This window comes from Indicator indicator, chromosome 9 (assembly GCF_027791375.1).
Source record: "Indicator indicator isolate 239-I01 chromosome 9, UM_Iind_1.1, whole genome shotgun sequence".
In the NCBI taxonomy this organism is placed as follows: domain Eukaryota; kingdom Metazoa; phylum Chordata; class Aves; order Piciformes; family Indicatoridae; genus Indicator; species Indicator indicator.
Genome location: NC_072018.1, coordinates 35,155,890 through 35,172,121, shown reverse-complemented (window position 1 = coordinate 35,172,121; position 16,232 = coordinate 35,155,890). Strand labels below are relative to the sequence as shown.

Below are 16,232 nucleotides of genomic sequence, written 5' to 3'. Positions count from 1 at the left end.
TCCAACCAGAGCTGGGTGCAGGCAAACCTCATGAAGTTCAGTAAGGACAAGGGCAGGGTCCTGCATCTGGGGAGGAATAACAGCAGGCACCAGGACAGGATGGGGCCAGACTCCTTGTAATGGTGCCCAGCAACAGGACAAGGGGCAGCACGCACAGACTGCAACCCAAGAGGTTCCACCTGAACATGAGTTAAAAATTCTTCCCACTGAGGGTGCTGGAGCCCTGGAGCAGGCTGCCCAGAGAGGCTGCGGAGTCTCCTTCTCTGGAGAGATTCCAAACCCTCCTGGACACTGTGATGCTGGGCAAGCTGCTCTGGATGTCCCTTCTTTAGCAGGGATGATCTCTAGAGGTCCCTTCCAACCCCACCATGCTGGGGTTCAGTGGGGGTTTGCATAGCCTGGTGCAGAAATGGCTTTGTGGACCTGATGCCTAAAGCTGATGCTCTTAGGCACTGGGGTCCCCCACAGCTCTGGGGCCCTGGGGGCCATCTGCTCCTGGATAACTCTGTCTGTGGTCCCATCCATGCCCTGGTCCTGGCTGGTGGCTCAGCCTCACCCTTTTTTGCAGCACCTCTTCTATCCCCCAAGCCTTCACAGCTGTTTTAACAACATAAAGCAAGGTGGGAACACAAACCCTCCCCTTCCACTCTCTGTTAGAGCTATTTAGAAGAACCACCAGCATGAAGAGAAGTTCTCACCAAAATAATCCCCAGCAACTGCCACTAAGGAATGTGCTATGTTTTCCTTTGCTTTGCTGCCCAAGTTGCCTTTGTAGCTTTTATTCACAGATGTATTTTCCTTTCTCCATATAAAAGACCTCAGCAAAAGTCCCCCCCTCCCCCCAGCTGTTTATTGTGACTGTGCTGCTCAGGACTGTTGGCAAAGCCTTTTTCCATCTGCCCTGTTATGCTCTGGCCTTAGAAGATGTTGGGTTTTTCTCCCCCTCACCTCCCTTGTACTCACTGTTGCTTGCTTTTCTGCTTCCTTCCAGGCATTTAGAATGACTCAAAGGATCTCCAGCAGCTTGCTGAAGGCTCCATGACTCCTGTGCTGGCTTAGGCAGCACCCTTGGCTTTGCTGACCCTCCAGCCTGGTGGAGAGGTGGAAGAGAAGGAGAAACACCTCCCCATGTCCAAAAAGTGCATCACAAAGAGCTGTTTTGAGCTGCTGAAAGAGCATAGTGCTATGCTTCATAATGATGAGATCCATCAAAGTCAATAATCCTCAGGCTTGGGGCCAGCTCTCTTTAACATCTTTACCAAGGATCTGGATGAGGAGATGGAGTGCACCCTCAGTGAGTTTGCAGATGGCACTAAACTGGGTGGGAGTGTTGATCTGAGGGTAAGAAGGCTCTGCAGAGGGATCTGGCCAGGCTGGAGGTCAGCTGCATGAGGTATAAGGAAGCCAAGTGCCTGCACTCGGGTCACACCAACCCCATGCAACGCTCCAGGCCTGGGGCAGAGCGGCTGGAATGGTGCCCAGCAGGAAAGGACCTGGGGGTGCTGGTTGACATGAGCCTGCAGTGTGCTCAGGTGGCCAAGAAGGCCAAGAGCATCCTGGCCTGGTTCAGAAAGAGTGTGGGAGCAGCAGGAGTAGGGAAGTGCTCATGCCCCTGTGCTGAGCACTGGTGAGGCCACAGCTTGAACATTTGGTTCAGTTTGGAGACCTCACTACAAGAAAGGCATTGAAGAGCTGGAGCAGGTCCAGAGAAGGGCAACCAAGCTGGGGAAGGGTCTGGAGAACAGGGCTGGGGAGGAGCAGCTGAGGGAACTGGGGGTGTTTAGTGTGGAGAAGAGGAGGCTGAGGGGAGACCTCATTGCTCTCTACAGCTCCCTGAAAGGAGGTTGGAGTGAGGTGGGGGTTGGGCTCTTCTCCCTAGGTGATAGAATAAGAGGGAATGGCCTGGAATTTTGCCAGGGGAGGTTTAGGTTGGAGATTAGGAAAAATTTCTTTGCTGCAAGAGTGGTCAGGGATTGGAAGAGGCTGCCCAGGGAGGTGGTGGAGTCCCCACCCCTGGAGGTGTTCAAGAAATGTGTGGCCATGGCACTTTGGGATGTGGTTTAATGGCCATGGGGGTGTTAGGTCAATGTTTGGACTCGACGATCTTAGAGGTCTTTCCCAACCAAAACAAATCCATGATTCTTTACCTGCCTGCAAGCAAACACCTCTCCTGTTGCTGTAAAGGAAGTAGCAATAGCTAGAAACTACAGAGAATACTTTTTTTGCTGGAAAAGACCTCTAAGGTTATTGAGTCCAACCATCAACCCAACACCACCATGGCCATTAAACCCTGTCCTGAAGTGCCATGGCCACACATTTCTTGAACACCTGGTTTTAAACTAAAAGAGGGGAGATTTAAACTAAAAGAGGGGAGATTTAAACTAAACAGAAGGAAGCTATTTTTTACCTGCCTCTCCTCCCCAGGCAGTGCTCCAGTCCCTTCATCATCCCGGCACCCCTCCCTTGGACTCTCTCCAGCAGATCCCTGTCCCTCTTGAACTGGGGAGCCCAAAATTGACTAAATTATCCAGACTGAAGCTTGCTCATGCTAACACTCAGCACCTCTTCCACTGCCAACATTTGGCATTAGCAGCACTCACCCCAGCCCCACATTGCCCAAATTCCCCAAGATTCCACAGGCCAGACATATTCCCACATCCCAAAATCCTGCCCACCTCTCTGGGCCCTGCTCCTCACCCAAAGGAGCAAGCAGCTTGCTACATACCCCCAGCCTGCTGTGATGTCCTTGAGGATGCCTCCAGAGGAAGCTCAGTTCCTCCTATTCTTCTCCAGCTGGCCCAGGTGTCGTTCGCCCCCCCCCCCCCCTTCCCCACTGCCATTGTCCCTTGCTCCAGCCTTGAGGGTTTGCACAAACAGCCATTGCTGATGTCAAGCTGCATGTTTCCTTCTTTAGCCTTGGAGGAACATTTTTAACCAGTTCCATCAGCAAAGCTGATTTATTTTATTTAGTGGTTTGGATTCAACAGGATTTCTGGTCTCCAGAAGCATGATTTGGTTTGGATCACTATCTGAAAGCAGGGGTTTAAGAGGCATGTTCAGCCATGGAGGCTGAGGAGCAAAAGGCTGAGACTTTGATCAATTTTCAGGTGGCAACTGCAAAGAAAACCTAAAACCCCCTGAGGCAGTTCATAGCGATAATAAAAAACACCCACTAGAAGCACAATGTTTTAAAATCACAAAAAAAAAAAAAAAACAAACCAACAACAAAACAAAACAAAACAAAAACTACTGTGGCCAAAAATGTGGGTAAAGAAAAATCAGAGTAAGATTTACAGATGAAGATCTCACTTAAAAAAAAAAGCTTCCTGTTCCTGAAATTGTAACCAGCCCAAAACAGCTCTTAGGAGGAACTGTCAAATATGTCATGGGGAAATACAAATGGAGGAGACTCCACAACCCCCCTGGGCAGCCTGCTCCAGGGCTCTGTCACCCTCACTGCAAAGAAGTTTCTCCTCATGTTGAGCTGAAATCTTCTCTGGTCAAGTTTGAACTCATTGTTCCTTGGCTTATCACTGTGAACCACCCAAAAGAGCCTGGCCCCCTCCTCCTGACACCCACCCCTCACATATTGATAGACATTGATCAGATCCCCTCTCAGCCTTCTCTTCTCCACACTAAACAGCCCCAGGGCTCTCAGGCTCTCTTCACAGGGGAGATGCTCAAGTCCCCTAAGCATCAACTCATTAATTCCTCTGCTGGAATGACTCTTAGATAGGCACTCACATATTAAATACTTTGGGGCTTTTTCCATAACTCCAGCTTGGAAATATCCAGAGGAGCTATAGTTAGCAGTAACCTTTTTATTGATTGGTTTGGGTTGGGTTGGGTTTTTTTGGGTTTTGGTTTTTTTTCTGTCCATGGAACTTGGATGGACAAAAAAAAAAATGCTCTTTTGGTTTGCTTTTGCTTTTATTTTATTGGCTTGGTTTGGTTTGGTTTGGTTTGTTGTGGTTTTTTTTTTTTTCTGTCCATGGAACTTGGTTAGACAAAAAAAAATGCTCTTTTGGTTTGGTTTTGCTTTTATTTTATTGGTTTAGTTCAGTTTGCTGTGGTTTTTTTTTTTTTCTGTCCATGGAAGTTGGTTGGACAAAAAAAAATGCTCTTTTGGTTTGCTTTTGCTTTTGCTTTTATTTTATTGTTTTGGTTTGGATTATTGTGGTTTGTTTTTTTTTTTTCTGTCCACAGAACTTGGTTGGACAAAAAAAAATGCTCTTTTGGTTTGCTTTTGCTTTTATTTTATTGTTTTGGTTTGGATTGTTGTGGTTTGTTTTTTTTTTCTGTCCACAGAACTTGGTTGGACAAAAAAAAAAATGCTCTTTTGGTTTGCTTTTGCTTTTATTGGTTTGGTTTGGTTTGTTGTGGGGCTTTTTTTTCTGTCCATGGAATTTGGTTGGACAAAAAAAATGCTCTTTTGGTTTGGTTTTGCTTTTATTTTATTGGTTTGGTTTGGTTTGTTGTGGGTTTTTTTTTTCTGTCCATGGAACTTGGTTTGACAAAAAAATGCTCTTTTGGTTTGCTTTTGCTTTTATTTTATTGGGTTAGTTTGGTTTGTTGGGGTTTTCTTTCTGTCCATGGAACTTGGTTGGACAAAAAAAAATGCTCTTTTAGTTTGGTTTTGCTTTCATTGTTGAGCACTCAGCTTGTGTGAGCGTTTCAGCTGGGAAGACCAAGCATCAGCAGTGGTGCAAAGACATGCACTGGGCTAGCAGAAAGGAAATGCTTCTGTGTTGAGTTCTTTCCACTTTTTCCAGGCAATTTCTTCCATTTCATCCAGGATGGATGAGGCCTGGAGCAACCAAGTCTAGCTGAGAGGCATCCCTGCCCATGGCAGGGAGGTTGGAGTAGATGATCTCTAAGGTCCCTTCCAGCCTAAACCATTCCATGCAATTCTGAATAAAGCCAAGCCCAGGTGGCATCAAAGTATGAGGGGTTTCCTCCTCACAGTTTTTTGGGGTGGCCACTGACCCCAAACACTTCACTTTTGGAGCCTCTTATTCTCAGTTCAGGCAAGGCTGACACCTTCACAGCACCCAAATGATTCTTCACTCTCCTGGACAGGTTGGTGGAGGGGCTCCTGCCTCCTCCTTCTATGCTTCAAAGGTCTTTGAACAACCCAAATTTGTGGTCTTCAATATTGGAATTTTGGGAAATGTTCATATTTAGGGTATAGAGGAGGGGAGCTACCAAAGGGGTTTCTTGTTTCAGGTCCACAGTTGTGTTTGCTGTCACTCACTACCATGTTACTGAGATAACCCAGAATGGAGACAATGCAGAAGGGTGGTTGGACCATCAGGAGAAGATCCTGGAGATGCAGAAGGGTGGTTGGACCATCAGGAGAAGATCCTGGGGATGCAGAAGGGTGGTTGGACCATCAGGAGAAGATCCTAGGGATGCAGAAAACCAGGGAGACCCTCAGAAGATCCCGGGGATACTGAAGAGCAGGGATACCCCTTAGACCCTCATCCTCTAGAACTCTGCCATCAACCTGACTTCTCTGCAGGCAGGAATCCACTTGAAAAGGACAATTCTACAGTCAAATAAAAATGATAGGTCCAAACCATGCCTAGGGAGGGGTGGGGGGATGCTCACAGGTGGGAAATGCTGCTTGACTCATGGGCATGGCTGGGTTATGTACAGGGCTGTGGCACCTCAATGGTGAGCACACCCACTGCTGGGGCACCCCCACTTTGCTTGGCAGCTCCTGCCAAGGAGATGGAATCACAGAATCACAGAATCAACGAAATTGGAAAAGACCTCAGAGATCATCAAGTCCAACCTATTACCCAACACCTAACACCTCCTGACAACCAAACCATGGCTCCAAGTGCCACAGCCAAGCTTTTTTGTAACACCTCCAGGGACAGTGCCTCCACCACCTCCCTGGGCAGCACATTCCATGGCCAATTGCTCTTTCTGTGAAGAACTTTCTCCTCACCTGGAACCCTAACTTCCCCTGGTGCAGCTTGAGACTGTGTCCTCTTGTTCTGCTGCTGGTTGCCTGGGAGAAGAGACCAACCCCCTCCTGGCTACAACCTCCCTTCAGGTAGTTGTAGACAGCAATGAGGTCTCCCCTGAGCCTCCTCCAGACTAAACACCCCCAGCTCCCTCAACCTCTCCTCACAGGGCTGTGCTCCAGACCTCTCCCCAGCCTTGTTGTCCTTCTCTGGACATGTTCAAGTATCTCAATGTCCTTCTTAAACTGAGGAGCCCAAAACTGGACACAGTTGGATTGAAAGGTCTGGAAAAGGATTCACAGATTGCATCAGGTTGGAAGGGACCCTCAAAAATCATCTTGTCCAACCCCCCTGGAGTCAGTAGGGACACCTCCAACTCCATCAGGCTGCCCAGGGACACATCAAGGCTGATCTTGAATGTCTCCAGGGACAGGGCCTCAACCACACCCCTGGGCAACCTGTTCCAGTATTTTTCCCACTCTCATCATGAAGAACTTCCTCCTGTGGACAACCACAGCAAATTCTACACCAGTAGACAGTTCATGTAAATGCTTACATTTCTAGTCCAGCTGCTAAAAAGCCTTTGGATCCTGAAACACTGTGGCAGAGATGTTGCTTCAAGCTCTTTTTAGGAGGTTTTCCAGGGTGAATGTTTATTTAGGCATTAGTGTGATCTGTTAATGCCTTTGCCCTTTCTCCAAAGACCTTCTGTAGAGTCCCCAACATAAGCCAAGCCAAGCCCAGCCCCTATGGCAGCATGGGGTCAAGTGAGCAATGAGTTATTAACACAGAGCATCACAGCAGCAACCTTCAGCCCCAGTGCTGGCACAGAGGGCTTGCTCCAGCCTCACACAGAGCATCACAGCAGCAACCTTCAGCCCCAGTGCTGGCACAGAGGGCTTGCTCCAGCCTCACACAGAGCATCACAGCAGCAACCTTCAGCCCCAGTGCTGGCACAGAGGGCTTGCTCCAGCCTCACACAGAGCATCACAGCAGCAACCTTCAGCCCCAGTGCTGGCACAGAGGGCTTGCTCCAGCCTCACACAGAGCATCACAGCAGCAACCTTCAGCCCCAGTGCTGGCACAGAGGGTTTGCTCCAGCTGACGTTAGGGCTGAGCTCGGCTCTGTCCTGGCAGCCTGGGCCTTCCCACGACCTAGCTCCTATTTCAGGGCTTCTCTGTCTATTTAAAGCACACGAAGAAGGAGAAAAATGTGCTGGAAAGGCGACGTGCACATGAGACACCACACTAAATATTTAGTTTGCCGATAGCAAAACGGTCCCACGGCTTTTTAGTGTTATTTTGGGGGATTTATTCCTCCCCTCTCTCCCCCCCCCCCCCCCCACCCCGTTTTTTTTTTTGCAGTAGCTTGACAACTATCAGGCCCTATTAGGGATTTAAAAAAATCATCTGCTGGGTGAGCGAGTAGATCAAGCCCTCGTAAAACGACAACAACAACAACGACGACAAAAACAGGAAAGCAGGAGCTCTGCTGTTTTCCCCGGCAGACAAGTGTCGCCAGCCGAGGTACAGCCAAAGCTTTGGGATGGGAGCGAGGAGCCGGCCGCGCTGGGGGGGAAGGGGAAGCCAATGAGGTGACTGCCACCAACAAACAGCCACACTACAGGAAGCTGTAGCCTCCGGTGATAAATAAGAGACCCAGAAGCACAGGATGCACGTAGGACGAGCTCGGCGGGACGAGGGGATGTGAGTCGGCGGCCGGCGAGTCCCCTCTGTCCGTCCGTCCAGCCGGTGGGATGGCCGTCGCCTGGTTGCTGCTGGCGTTGATGGTGCTGGGATCCAGCGGGGAGCACGCCGAGGTGGTCTGCGCCGGCAATGCCTGCTACACCCTTCACCGGGCCGAACTGGGCTGGCACGGTGCCCAGGAACGCTGCCGGCACAACGGTGGCAACCTGGCTCCCGTCCGCAGCCCCGACGAGGCCGAGCGGTTGCAGGAGCTGCTGGCAGCAGCCGGCTGGCCGGGCCCGGCTTGGATCGGGCTGTCACTGGCTCGGGGACACTGCGTCCTGCCACAAGAACCTCTGCGGGGCTTCTCCTGGGTGGCCGGCGGGGAGCCCGGTACCTATTCGGCGTGGCTGGCCGAGCCGGCCGTCACCTGCCTCAGCTCCCGCTGCGTCAGCCTGCGCCCGGACGAGCCGTCGGGCACCGTGGGCTGGGCTGACCGCCCCTGCCGGGCCCCGCTGGCCGCTTTCCTCTGCAAGTTCAGCTTCCGAGGCATGTGCGGGCCCCTGCCGCTGACCGGACCCGGCCCGGTCAGCTACACCACCCCCTTCGGGGTTCGCAGCCCTCGGCTAGCCGTGGCACCCTTCGGCACTCTGGTAGAGGCCGACTGCGAGGGGGGCGCGGGTCCAGCCTTCGCCGTCTGCAAGGGGCCTTTGGAGGGAGGTGGTTTCGCCTGGCACCCCCCTGGACCCCTCTGCCCCATTGCCTGCTCCCACCGCAACGGAGGCTGCCAGCAGCGCTGCGTGGAGACGCCGGGGGAGCCCGCACGGTGCGCCTGCCACCCCGGCTACGCCTTGGCCGAGGACATGGCCTCCTGCTTGCCTGAGGACAGTTGCCACCCCAACCCGTGTCAAAGCACCTGTCTGAGCCGGCCTGGTGGCTTCGAGTGCAGCTGTGAGACCGGCTACAGGCTGGCGTCCGACGGCCGGCGCTGCCTGGATGTGGACGAGTGCCTGGATGAACCTTGCCAGCACGAGTGCCACAACACGGCCGGCAGCTTTGTCTGCCTCTGCCGGCCGGGCTACCGGCCAACGGGACCGGGTGGCCGCCATTGCCACGATGAAGATGAGTGTGCTCGGCCCGGCATCTGCCCCCAGCTCTGCCTCAACGTCCCCGGCTCCTTCCACTGTACTTGCTTGCCCGGCTACCAGCGCCAGCCTAGCCACGGTGATGCCTGCCTGGACGTGGATGAATGCCTCCGGGACCCCTGCCCTGGGCACTGCCGCAACCTTCCTGGCAGCTTCGAGTGCCTCTGCCCAGCCGGCTTCCTCCCAGAGGAAGATGGACACGGCTGCCGTGCTGCGCCCACTGATGGAGACAAGCCCACAGGGGCTACCAACAGCACCCCACGAACCACGAGAATCCCACGAACCACCACGGGCATCCTCCAGACCACGGTCATCCCACGGACCACAGGTGCCCCGTGGAGCACGAGCATCCTCCAGACCTTGGGCATCCCCATCGGAGTGACGCCGCCGCCGGCCCCCACGGCTGTAGGGTCCGCGCCTGGTGCCGAGCACAGCAGCGATGGCCCCAGGCTGCTCCTCTACTACATCTTGGGTAGCCTAGTAGCCATCCTGCTGCTGCTGGCCTTCGCCCTGGCCCTCGTGGCTTGCAGGAGGAGGGCAGCCAAGCAGGAGAAGCGGCCGGCCAAAAACGCGGCGGATAACTACTGCTGGGTGCCCGAGCAGGCGGAGAACCGTGGGGCGGGCGGCGAGCGCAGGTAACGGCTCCCCCGGGTCAGCAAGGAGGGCGACAGAGAACCATTTGTTTGGAAATTAACAAGAAAATTAAAAGGGAGGGGAGGATGCTCTCTGTTTGACACGGGTTTGCATGGCCAAGAGCCTGTCCTGGGGTTCTTTACCAAGCAGGAGCTTCTCTTCCCCACAAAGGCAGCCCTGGATCAGTCCTGGGGTTTATCAGCCAGACGAGGGAAGGGTTAACAGGGATGGTGCTGTGAGGTTGTGATGGGGTTGAATTTACCTGCCAGGGCTGTCCTTCAGCTCTGCACAATCTCACCCTGCTTGAGACCAGCAAATTCTCAGTTTTGCTTTGTCTTCCTGAAGGCAAACAGATAATTTTGTTTTGATTTGGCCTCCCCTACCTATACTTGAAATGCCAGCAGGTAAAAGCAGCAGCCTCCCTGCCCTCTCCCTGCAGGAGAGGGCACCCCAAAAACAATGCTAGCCCCACCCCACCTCACCTGCCAGCTTGAGTTCAACCCTCAGGTTTGCCTGAACCACGTTTCACCAGGGCCCAGACTGGTCACAAGCAGGGTAGTGTTTTTTGGGGTGTTTTTTGGTTTTGTTTTTGTTACAGATGTCACAGCAGGGGTAAATCCCCTTGTAGAGAATACACTGGATGTTGTATAGTTCCTGATTATTAGATGTAAACCTTTTAAATCCCCTTCAAAGCAAATGCTCTCTCAGGGTGAAGTCATTCTCCAGTCCTCTGCCAGGTACCTAAGGTCAGTGAACTGCTTATTCTCACCTTCTCCTGACAGTGGAAGCCCCTTCCAGCTGTCTCAGAAGGAATCCTCCCCAAAAATCTGGGGGGCACAAGGGCTGTTCCTGCTTCCCACCAAGCTTCCTAGTTTCCCCCACGGTCTCCAAAGTGCTCAGAAAAGAGCAGGCATGTGATTTAGAGGGTGCATCAGTTTCCTGAAATCTCTGCTGCTTTTATTGTGTCCTTGAGGCTTAATTGCTGCAGAAACAGGACCTGAGCACAAAGGAGTTTGCTAGAGGCAGGGACCTGCATCCTGTTCTTCCATGTGTGGAAGAAAACCCTTTCCTGCTGTTTTGGTTGGGTTTCTTGTTTGTTTTTTTTGTCTTCGTTTCTCCATTGTAACATCAAAAAACCAAACAACCCACCCCCTAAAAAAAAAGAAAAAAACCCAAACCCAAACATCACAGGAAAATGTTCTCCATTTTCTGCCTGTGCTTCCTTTTCCCTGCACAGCAGCTGGGATAAACAGTGAATGCAGCAGTGGCATTCCTGGAAGTCCTACAGAATAATTCCTCTTCTCTCTGTGTTATGACAAGCCAGTGAAGCAGTTTGCATACATGAATAAATTAAGGCAAGGAATAATCCTCATTAAATCAGCAGGACAACCTACATACATAAAATTAGGATGCCTGCGCTGCCAGGCGATGCTGACTCTGCTCTCTATAAGTAAATGGCAGGAAAAGGGAATGTGCCTCACCTTGCAGGGACCACTGGCTCACCTTTATTGACAGCTGAGGCATTTCCCAGATGTTGACAGAGGGGTTTCTGCATTTTTTTATTCAGTTAAGGTATCAATTAACTGATATAGATAATATTCTACTATGAGAAAGGGGGAAGGAAGCCTAAGTGTGGGCTCCGAGCTGGTACAAATCTGAGAGGTGCTACTTAGTCCAGAAATTCATAGAATGGTTTTGGTGGGAAGGGACCTTTAGAGGTCATCTAGGTCCACTCCCCTGCTATCAGCAGGGACATCTGCTACTAGGTAGGGTAACTCACAGCCACATCCAACCTGACCTGGAATGTTTCCAGAGATGGGACATCTACCACCTCTCTGGATAACCTGGGCCAGTGTCTCACCACCCACGGTGTAAAAACATTTCTTTCTTCTATCCAGTCTAAATCTCCCTCTTTTAAAATCATAGAATTGTTTTGCTTGGAAGAGACCTCTGGAGAAGGTCATCAAGTCCAACCATTGACCTAACACCACCATGACCATCAAACCACATCCCAAAGTGCCATGTCCACACTTTTCTTGAACACCTCAGGGATGATGACTCTGACACCTCCCTGGGCAGCCTATTCCAATGTCTGACTACTCTTGCAGGAAACAATTTTTTCCCAATATCCAGTGCTTTTAGTTTAAAACCACTACCCCTTGTCTGATCACAACAGGACATGCCTGAGAATCCCTCCCCATCTTCCTTGTATGCCCTCTTTAGGAACTGAAAGGGCACAGTAAGGTCTCCTCAGAGCCTTCTCTTCTCCAGGAAGAACAGCCCCAACTCTCTCAGCCCATCCCCACAGCAGAGGGCTACCAGCCCTTGGGTTATTTTTGTGTCCCTCCTCTGGACCCTCTCCAACAGGCTCATGTCTCTTCTGTGCTGAGCACTCCAGAGCTGGACACAGCACTGAAGCTTAGGTCTCAGCAGAGTGGAGCTGGACCTGCTAGCCATGCTGCTGGGCATGCAGCCCAGGTTAGAGTTGCCACCTCATATCCAACTTCCCATCCTTCAGTACCCCCAAAGTCCTTCTCCACAGGGCTGCTTTCAATCCCTTCATTCCCCAGCCTGTATTAATAATGAGGATTACCCCAACCCAGGAGCAGAACTTTGCACTTGTCCTTGTTGAACCTCATGAGGTTCACACACAGCCACTTCTCAAGCCTGTCCAGGTCCCCCTGGATGGCATCCTCAGTAAAACCTCTAACCCTGATTTCTGTTAGGACCTTTGTGTGTTCTGGTGTGTGTATGGTATTCCCAATGGATTCTGGCAGCGAGTCCAGCCTGGGGAAGATACTCATTTGTGCTGCCCTTTAGTTCAGATTCTCTCTGATGGAGTATTTCCTGATGCAGTATCCTTCACCCTGGTGCAACTACACCTGGATCATAGATTCATAGAATGGGTTGGGTTGAAAGGAACCTTAAAGATCATCCAGTTCCAGCCCCCCTGCCATGGGCAGGGACACCTCCCACTAGACCAGCTTGCTCAAGGCCTCATCATCTCCCACCTCTGGTATGAGGATAGGCTGAGGGAGCTGGGGTCGTTCAGCCTGGTGAAGACTCCAAAAAGGACCTTAGAGCTGCCTTCCAATACCTGGAAGGAACCTACAGGAAAGCTGAAGAGGGACTTTTCATGAGGGTATCTAGCAACAGGACAAGGAGGAATGGTTTTAAGCTGAGGGAGAGCAGGGTTAGACTGGAGCTGAAGAAGAAGTTCTTCAGTGTGAGGGTGGTGAGACTCTGGAACGGGCTGCCCAGAGCAGTTGGGGGTTCCTCCTCCCTGGAGGTGTTCAAAGTCAGGTTGGATGAGGAGACCTTAAGCAACCAAGCCTAGATGAGGTGTCCCTGCCTATGGCAGGGGAGTTGGAGTAAAAGATCTCTAAGATCCCTTCCAACCTAAACCATTCTGTGATTCTTCCTGCCATGAAACTAGCAGCCTGCTTTTCATCTGTATCCTCATTATGATCTGGTGAATCTCATGAGCTAAAGCAAATAAGAATGGGACCAGATAGTTCAGGACAGCCAGCAAGGACAGGATGTTCACCCTGGCCCAGGAGGGTTTTACTGTGGTGGCCAGGCCAGCTACCTCTGCTCCCCATTCCTTCCCTACAAGTGAGGTGCTACAGGAAGCAAGACCTATCCTGATGCCTTCAGTGTCTGAGATGCTTTATCCATATCAGCTGGTTTCTAATGAACTAAGAGTTACCTTTTGTGGTCCAGAATTAAGACATGCCCCATCCTTTGTGGTGGTGGCACTTCAGGACTGAGTTTTCCTTCATCACCTGCACAGCGGCGGCACAGCTCCACATCCTTGCACTCCTCTTCCACTACAAGAACAAGGTTCTCCCAAGTGGATGTTGCTTTTCTGATGAAACGCCAATAAAACCTAAGCAGAACATTGCCTTTGGTGGTTTGTGATGAATCTGTTGATTTGCTACAGGGAACCCTTGTGTTTGCTGCAGAGTTGGACAGCACCAATCAATCATCTGTCAGTGCTCATCCCACATACAATCACAGAATTGTTTGGGTTGGAAAAGACCTCTAAGATCATTTTGTCCAACCATTGACCTAACACCGCCATGGCCATTAAACCACATCCCAAAGTGCCATGGCCACATGTTCCTTGAACACCTTCAGGGATGGTGACTCCACCACCTCCCTGGGCAGCCTCTTCCAATCCCTGACTGCTCTTTGAGTAAAGATTTTTTTTTCCTAATCTCCAACCTAAACAATTTCAGGTCATTTTTGTTCTATCACCTGATACTAGGGAGAAGAGACCAATCCCCACCTCACTCCAAGCTCCTTTCAGGGAGTTGTAGAGAGCAATGAGGTCTCCCCTCAGCCTCCTCTTCAGATTGAACACCCCCAGTTCCCTCAGCAGCTCCTCACCAGCTCTGTTCCCCAGACTCTCCACCAGCTTGGTTGACCTACTCTGGACATGCTCCAGCTACTCAGTGTCCACATATAGCAAAGTCAGGGTGGTCTCAACCCTTCATAGGTCCTGAGTGAGGGCCATTCCCTCCACGTCTACCAAGGCAATGAGGTGGAGACACTGGGATGATCTTGGTTGAGTTCTAAGCCCATGAGCAGCGTCTAAAGCCATAAGCACAAGGTCCTGAGTGTGCAAGCAGCATCCCAAGCCCATAAAAAAAAAAGAAGTCAAAAGGTAACAAACAAGATTCTGACCCCACAATCAAGATCTTAAGTCCATGAGCAAGGTCCTAAGGCCACCAGCAGGGTCTCAAGCCCAGCAGCAGGATCCTAAGCTCATGTATAAGGTCCTAGGGCTGTGAGCGAAGTCCTAGGGCTGTGAGCAAGGTCCTAAGGCCATGGGCAGGGCCCTAGGGCTGCAAGCAAGGTCCTAGGGCTGTGAGCAAGGTCCTAAGGTCATGAGCAGGGTCCTAGGGCTGTGAGCAAGGTCCTAAGGTCATGAGCAGGGTCCTAGGGCTGTGAGCAAGGTCCTAAGGTCATGAGCAGGGTCCTAGGGCTGTGAGCAAGGTCCTAAGGTCATGAGCAGGGTCCTACGGCTGTGAGCAAGGTCCTAAGGCCATGAGCAAGGTCCTAGGGCTGTGAGCAAGGTCCTAAGGCCATGAGCAAGGTCCTAAGGCTGTGAGCAAGGTCCTAAGGCCATGAGCAAGGTCCTAGGGCTGTGAGCAAGGTCCTAAGGCCATGAGCAAGGTCCTAGGGCTGTGAGCAAGGTCCTAAGGCCATGAGCAAGGTCCTAGGGCTGTGAGCAAGGTCCTAAGGCCATGAGCAAGGTCCTAGGGCTGTGAGCAAGGTCCTAAGGCCATGAGCAGGGTCCTAGGGCTGTGAGCAAGGTCCTAAGGCCATGAGCAGGGTCCTAGGGCTGTGAGCAAGGTCCTAAGGCCATGAGCAAGGTCCTAGGGCTGTGAGCAAGGTCCTAAGGCCATGAGCAGGGTCCTAGGGCTGTGAGCAAGGTCCTAAGGCCATGAGCAGGGTCCTAGGGCTGTGAGCAAGGTCCTAAGGCCATGAGCAGGGTCCTAGGGCTGTGAGCAAGGTCCTAAGGCCATGAGCAGGGTCCTAGGGCTGTGAGCAAGGTCCTAAGGCCATGAGCAAGGTCCTAAGGCTGTGAGCAAGGTCCTAGGGCTGTGAGCAAGGTCCTAGGGCTGTGAGCAAGGTCCTAAGCCCATGAGCAAGACCTTAAGCCTAGGACCAAGGGTGCCAAGCCCAGAAGCAGGGTCCCAAGCCCATGAGCAGGATCCTAAGTCTACAACTAACATCCTAAACCCATGGGCAGGGTCCTAAGCCTCTGAGAAAGGTCCTTATGGCTGTGACCAAGGTCCTGAACCTGCAGACAACATTTTAAGCCCACAGGCAAGGTCAGGAGCCTGTAAGAGAGGCACTAAGACCATGAGCAAGGTCCTAGGTCCAGAAGCTGCCTCCACAAGTTGCAGAACCAAAGAAAGTCCATCCTGGAAAGGAAAAAGGTGACAGAGATTGGGGAAAAACCTCAACAACAACAACAACAAAAAAGCTCACTCATGGCACTCATATCTGGGATGGCTTTTTTTGGGGGTGATGTTTAAGGCCTTAAATAGTGGTTAACCCCAGGAAAATCCAAAAGGTACCCAGGATACTACATCATACGATGGATGTTGGATGTCTCCATGTATCACCACACTATGAAAGAGCACTCCCAGAGTTGTTCTACCTGACCTGGGAAGCTCCCCTGGGGATAAGACAGCAGAGTCTGTGCAAGGAGCAGGGATTTCCCTGCCAAGGAGCTGTCAAGGGTGGGATGATGCCTATATCACTCCTGGCCAGAGCATGTTGACAGACTTCCAGCCTACTGTTGCCTCTAATCCTATTTATTTTGGGCTGCTGAGGTTAGTCACATTGGATGGAGTTCTCCCTATGAGAGCCCTGTGGCTAACTTGATAAACCAGAGCATGGTAGTATCTCAGCCAGCCCTCAGGATATGATCTTACCCTGTTTCTGGGAAAGCTGCTGCAAGGAAACAGCCTCCACCAGAAGAATTCAGAGAAAAAGGTGCTGAGTAATGTTAAAATATCATCTGCAAAATGCCACATTCCTTCCTTCAGGTCCCACCAAGAGGCAGGCGCTGCGAAAACAAATGCTTTCCCTGGCTGCTCATTTCCTCCTCTTCACTATTTTTGTTGCTGTTCTCAACATTTGGCTCTCCCAAGCCCTTTCAAGGCTACTCAGCCAAGCTCAGATCTTGCCAAGCAGATTGGAGCAGTGCTGATGACAATGTGACAGAGGGAGAGAGCCACCCTGCAGGAGAGAGCAGATCGTGGAATCATTAAGG

At 51.5% G+C, this 16,232-nt stretch overlaps 1 protein-coding gene across 1 annotated transcript; it reads left to right on the top strand.

Annotated features, from left to right (window-relative positions):
* The first annotated feature begins 7,732 nt into the window (after window positions 1-7,732).
* CD93 (CD93 molecule) lies at window positions 7,733-9,445 on the top strand. Its single transcript, XM_054383424.1, has one exon. It carries the CDS (start codon window positions 7,733-7,735, stop codon window positions 9,443-9,445), a length of 1,713 nt encoding a protein of 570 aa, XP_054239399.1.
* Window positions 9,446-16,232: the final 6,787 nt, after the last annotated feature.

Coding starts and splice junctions, on each gene's coding strand:
- CD93 (XM_054383424.1), top strand. CDS start 7,733: ATGGCCGTCGCCTGGTTGCTGCTGGCGTTGATGGTGCTGGGATCCAGC.